At 42.5% G+C, this 6367-nt stretch overlaps 1 protein-coding gene across 13 annotated transcripts in view; it reads right to left on the bottom strand.

Moving 5' to 3' along the window:
• The window catches only part of LOC137427427 (uncharacterized), a 60918-nt gene that overhangs the window by 50227 nt on the left and 4324 nt on the right, over positions 1-6367 (bottom strand). For all 13 annotated transcript variants that reach the window (XM_078778202.1, XM_078778212.1, XM_078778210.1 and 10 more), the window contains exon 2: positions 5111-6367. This exon is cut by the window's right edge and continues 546 nt beyond it. In XM_078778202.1, the coding sequence (XP_078634328.1) occupies positions 5111-6367 (1257 nt within the window). The remainder of the gene's footprint in view (positions 1-5110) is intronic.

Raw genomic sequence — 6367 nt, forward strand, 5'->3', positions numbered from 1 at the left:
ATGGACCACATGTATGAGTGACCAAGGACCACATGTATGAGTGACCAAGGACCACATGTATGAGTGACCAAGGACCACATGTATGAGTGACCAAGGACCACATGTATGAGTGACCATGGACCACATGTATGAGTGACCAAGGACCACATGTATGAGTGACCAAGTGCTTATGATGCAAAGCGCACAATGACTCACCAGATGGGAATGTACAAATTTCCACAGACCAGTATGCAAGATAAAACATCTGAACATAAACACTGCTCTTCTGTGATGTGGGTGGGTGGTTCGTGTACAGCCACTAGGCTGCTGGTTGCATCATTTTTCTATGGGTGCATCTGCCACTGATGCAATGCCTCTCTATAACCAGTTATCTGGTACTCATTTTGCCGACCTCGAAAGGATGACAGGCTGAGTCAATCCCACCCGGCGTTAATTCAATGGGATCCCACGCCCACCGCCCTAACCATTAGGCCAACACCAGGTGATTCTTCTGCGATGGAAAGTTCTGTTCGAAAGGAATTCTGTTTCTACATAATTTACACCCACCCACAAAATAATGGACTAATCCACTTCTTAATGTATATTGTATGTTCTAGTTAGCATTGAATGTGCATGCTGGATGTGAGAGGAAACACATCCTTTCATTCTCAGCTCCAACCAGAGACCATTATTTGCTAGAAGATATATATATCTATATATATAAAACACAGTGTGTGTGTGTGTGTGTGTGTGTGTGTGTGTGTGTGTGTGTGTGTGTGTGTGTGTGTGTGTGTGTGTGTGTGTGTGTGTAATGTTACCGATAGACTCCTAAACGGAGAGGCTTACGTGCTTGATATTTGACATAGACATGGCCATTGAGCCTGGGACGAACATGGCCGAACTCAAAATATTTGACGATCCATAGTTTTTTATTCATATTTACCTCAGCGCACGGAATCAACGGAATCAGAGCAGGTGGGCGCTGATTCGCTCAGAGCGATCACGTGATGACGCTATGACGCTATGAACAAAAAAATCGCTATGACGCTATGAAACGCTATGAACGATATGACACGCTATGAACGCTATGAAAAAAAAAAATCGCTATGACGCTATGAAAAAAAAAAATCGCTCGCTTTACCAAGGGGCTCGCTCTACCCCCGTTCCCCTCCCCTCCCCTTCCCCGCCCGGCAATGCCGGGTACTTCTGCTAGTATGTGTATATATATATATATGTATATGTATATGTATATATATATATATATATATATATATATATATATATACATACATACATACATACATACATATATATATATATCTTTATATATATATATATATATACATACATACATACATACATATATATATATATATATATATATATATATATATATATATATATATATATACATACATACATACATACATACATATATATATATATATATATCTTTATATATATATATATATACATACATACATACATATATATCTTTATATATATATATATATATATATATATATATATATATATATATATATATATATATATATATATATATATATATATATATACATGTATGCCCCGCGCGTTACCATTTTTCTTTACCAAGTTTCAGTAATTTATCTCTGTGGGTATTGAAATGGACAGAAAAGGTGTCTACAAGAGTAACGTCTGGGACACCCTTATTTTGGAATGCATCTAATTTGCATATTTAATGACCTCTAAATTTCAGATTTCAAATTATTTTTAATCTTGCTATAAACTTAAGGTCACCACATAAACGGATTCATATTCTTGTACAGTATGAGGTGTATGCTTAAATTTGCACTTTTGAAGTGTCCCGTATGTACATTACCATAATTTGCATAATATGCAAATATATTTGTATATAATTCTTCACATGGTGAAAATTCTCATGTTTTTTTTTTTTTAAGATTTGAAAAATTCTACTTTTTAGCTTCAAAATGACACCAAGTTCACCATATTTTCTCAAACTTGAAAATTTAGCATCAGAGGAACAAATACCTTGGACTTGCCCACAAAGAGAATGCAGTGTTACGATTTTATTTACGATATCAATATTAACGTTATTAGTCCCCTACCGGTGTACACCGGTTGCACTCCGTCCCTCCGTCTGTCAATCTGTCCGTCTGTCAGTCTGTCAGTCCGTCTGTCAGTCAGTCCGTCCGTCACGCAAAGAACAGTTTTCCGGACTTTTTTTTCTAAACTCTTAATGCTAATGATTTCAAACTTGGTACATGCTTTCCTCATGATAAGTTACAGATCAAGTTCGAACTTCACGACGTTTCGATCATTTTTGACAAAGTTATGGCACTTTGAACTTTGGTAATTTCCCCAACAGTTTTCCGGACGACAGACTGCCGGTAGGGGACATGTATTGCAGCCAATACTCAGAATGCTTGTTATCTATCTATAATTCCAGTAATCTCTGTGTGTTTGTTTGTACGTTTGTACGTTTGTACGTTTGTTTGTCTGTGACCGCTGTTTCTCGACAACCACGGGTCCGATATACTTTTAACTTGCCAGGTATATTGCTGGGGACCCGAGGATGTGCCTTTTCAAGGTTTCATATTAATCGGACAATTACTTACCGAGCTATGTCCAAAAAACGATTCAACCAATCAGAGAGCAGCGAACTATCGCGTGTGCCGAACGTGGCGGACACACTCTGCCTCGGATGGCACATTTGAGAGCGTATTCATTTATTTCACGTTTGCAAACTATGTTGGCGCTATGTTGGCGTTAAACTATGTTTTAAAACTAATAAAAACCATTTCATGTAAATAGAGGGGGGGGGGGGGGGGGATTGTCACTGTACTCGCACGAGCAGATGGCGGAAGTGCCTGACCGCCAAGTGAAGTCCGAGCAACTCGCGGTCGAAGGTACTGTAACGGCGTTCGGGCGGGCGAAGCTGCCGGCTAAAGAACGCCAGCGGTTGCCAAGCTCCGTTTTAAAACTAATAAAAACCCCGGGGGGATTGTCACTGTACTCGCAAGCCGTTCGCCGTTCGCTTTGGCGTTGCGAATGGACCAAAACATTTCATGCACCAAACCATTTCATGTAAAGCGTTCGCCGTTCGCTTTGGCGTTGCGAATGGACCAAAACATTTCATGAACCAAACCATTTCATGTAAATAGAGGGGGGGATATAATTTTAGATATAGATATAGTACGGGCATGCCCTAGTTATTACAAAAACGATACTAAAGTATTAAGAAACCTGTGCTTTGTCCGATGTGAGGCATGAAGGTGAGGCATGAAGCCTAAGGCCTAGACGTACTGTGTCGTTGAAAGACCCGTAACACCTATCCTTTTGATATTTGATGGTCATTACCTCCGCCACCAAAGGTGGATGGAGGTTATGTTTTCACCCCTGTCTGTCCGTTTGTCTGTCCATTTGTGAACAAAATATTTCAAAAAGTTGTGGACGGTTTCAGACGAAATTTGGCAGAGATGTAGCGTATGTGACAAGGACGAAATGATTAATTTTGGTGAAGATCCGGATTCGGATCCGGCTACTAGAATTTTTAAAGTGATTCTTCACCATTGGATGATAGGGCCAAAAACAATACATAGCAGGATATCTCAAAAAGTTATGGACGGATTTGAACGAAACTTGGTGGACCGGTTGTGTGTCTGACAAGGACGATTCGATTCGATTTTGGTGAAGATCTGAATATGGATTTGGACATGGGAATTATTTAATTTTTAAAGCAATTCTTCACCATTGCCATTGGGAGATACGGCCAAAAACGATACACAGCAGGATATCTCAAAAAGTTGTGAACGGATTTGGACGAAACTTGGTGGAGAGGTTGTGTGTGTGACAAGGAAGAATCGATTCAATTTTGGTGAAGATCCAGATTCGGATCCGGCTCGTAGAATTTTTTAAAGTGATTCTTCACCATTCAGTGATATGTCCAACCAGGCGGAGGTTTGCTCTCTACTGAGTGCCGTTCTAGTTTTAACAATTGGTTTGTTTGTGTTTCACACTGAGTGAAAAACGTAAGAGTAGAGCACACATTTTGTGATATGTGACAGGTTTGATGATGTGTTTGGCCTGAACAGCATATAAATCAAGATGGTGGTGTGTGGAGTCAGCCGTCATATGCCGTAATGACATCACCGACGTAATGACATCACATCACCCCTGTCATGTGACAAGACCCTCAGCTCTGATTGTAGTGCAGCAGATATGTGCAAATATTGTGGGTTTGATGATTTAAAAAAAAAAAAAACCACCTTTAGAGGCCATTTTTCCCCGCAAGCGGGGGTTGGCCTTTTTCGGGAACTGTGGTTGTTGTTGTTTTTCGGTCCCCTTTTTTTTGAAGCAATGTTTTACGGCCAGATGCCCTTCCTGATGCCAACCCTTTTTGCCGCCTTTAACGACAAGCAGGGAATTACCAGTGAACTGGTACTCAATTAGCCGACCTCGGAGGGATGACAGGCTGAGTCAACCCCCCTGGCGTTAATTCAGCGATTGACCGGGATTCAAACCCAGGATCCTAGGATCCTAAGCCGGCACCCTAGCCGCTAGCCCAACACCAGGGTTGATGATAAAAGCATAGAATTTGGCTCACATTTAGTACATACCACTAGGAAGATTTTTGGATATAGGGACATGGCATATTCCTCCTGGGGCCAAAATGGCGGCCATTTTACAAAATGGCCGTGATCAGGTATTACATAACACATAATCTGTAGGAGTTGTGCACGTTTTTCAACTGGAGATGCATGCAAGTGATGCAATATCACTTACAATATAACCTGGGATGCCAATTAAAGGTCATACACCTTACATAACCGATTTATTGGGCCTATTAGGCAACAATTACGCAAAATTTGGGTTTTCTTATGAGTTTTGTCCGTATTTTGCACTCTGAAAATGATCGGTTTAACATTAAACTGCACTGCCACTGTGGAAGTGCGTTTACCCTTACATATTATCTTACATTTATCTTTTACCCTTACATTGTCAGTGGGTACATGTCTACATCATATTAAAATATAACAATCCACCATGCGGACAAAGGCGATCTAGGTGAGCAAACCGAGCATCAAATACAGACAGTCCAGAATATGCAGTAATATCATTGCGTATTTACCTGTACTCAGTCTTCACTGCTTGAGGTATTAGGTGGCATTCACTTCTGTTGGGACCCGCCAACTTTGGTATAGGTGGGTCACGTTTACTCAGGAGCACGGGAGGCACGCTGGTGTACGATTCTGGCAGGTGGGAAACTGTTGTCGCAGTGTTGTCTGTGTCCACAATCCGTTGAACTCCAGGGACGTCACTATTCGGGTGTTGGAACAAAGAGATTCCTGTACCATGGAACGAGTCCTGAGCACTTGTCGAGCTGGGGTTGTGGTCTATGTTGTCGACTGCTCCCGTGGTGAACAAGCCACCCTTCAGTTTGGGTGGGCAAACTGCTCCCTCCAACATGAAGTAGCGACAGATGTTGTTCCCCAACTCAGACGAAATGCTCAGCACCCTGTCGTAGGCGATGGACACACCAAGGCGGTACAGCTCATCAACGAGGTCTCGTCTGCGTGTCTTCGTGTGCATCATCACACCCAGGTACACAGGCACAGGTGTCTCCCTGTTGTGACTGTGCTTGGTAGATTGTACGGAACCGGTGCTCTTGCGACGGCGTGCACAGCTGTTGAACATCAGGAGCTGGGAGATTGTAAGTGTAGGAGCTGGTATAGATGAGTGGCTTGACTGTTCATGGATATTGGGGCCATTCAAGATCATAGAAACCAGTGCGATGAGTGAATTTGGCACCGACTCTTCCTGGCAGTGGGTGTCAAATGAACCACTGAAGGCAGTCGTCATCTTCAGCATGTCTCTTCGGACTATGTTGGCAGCTCTAGCCAGATGAATGCCATCACTGTCGGCATCCTGCTCACATGCCTTGCGCAGGGCTGTTCCAACATCCTGGTTGAAAGCAAGTAGAATGTCTCGGCCTCGCTTGTGCTCCTCTAAGTCATGAAAATGCCTCAAAATTCGTTTTTTGAGTTCGGTTGAGTGAACACGCCCAGTCAGGACTGTTCCAAGCTGCTCCAGCCTGGTGTTGTACAGGGTTGCCAGGTCTATCAGCTTGAACACTGGTGCCACAGCAGAGTCCATACGGGCTTCCTCAATGTAGGACACCAGTTCAGCAAGGGCTATGCCGTGATTTACATCGTCTTGGTCTGGACCCTCATTCATCTTCGTGCCTCTGGCTTTGTTGTACAGGGAGGCTAGACACTTCACATGGTAATTGGCCTCCTGTGCTATAAGATCTCCTCCACTTAGTTTAGCCAACAGTGGTTTGTCCTCTAGTTTCAGGGCACATTTCTTGACACGGGCATCAAGCTCA

Source organism: Myxine glutinosa, chromosome 5 (genome assembly GCF_964187855.1).
Source record: "Myxine glutinosa chromosome 5, kmMyxGlut1.1, whole genome shotgun sequence".
Classification (NCBI taxonomy): Eukaryota; Metazoa; Chordata; class Myxini; order Myxiniformes; family Myxinidae; genus Myxine; species Myxine glutinosa.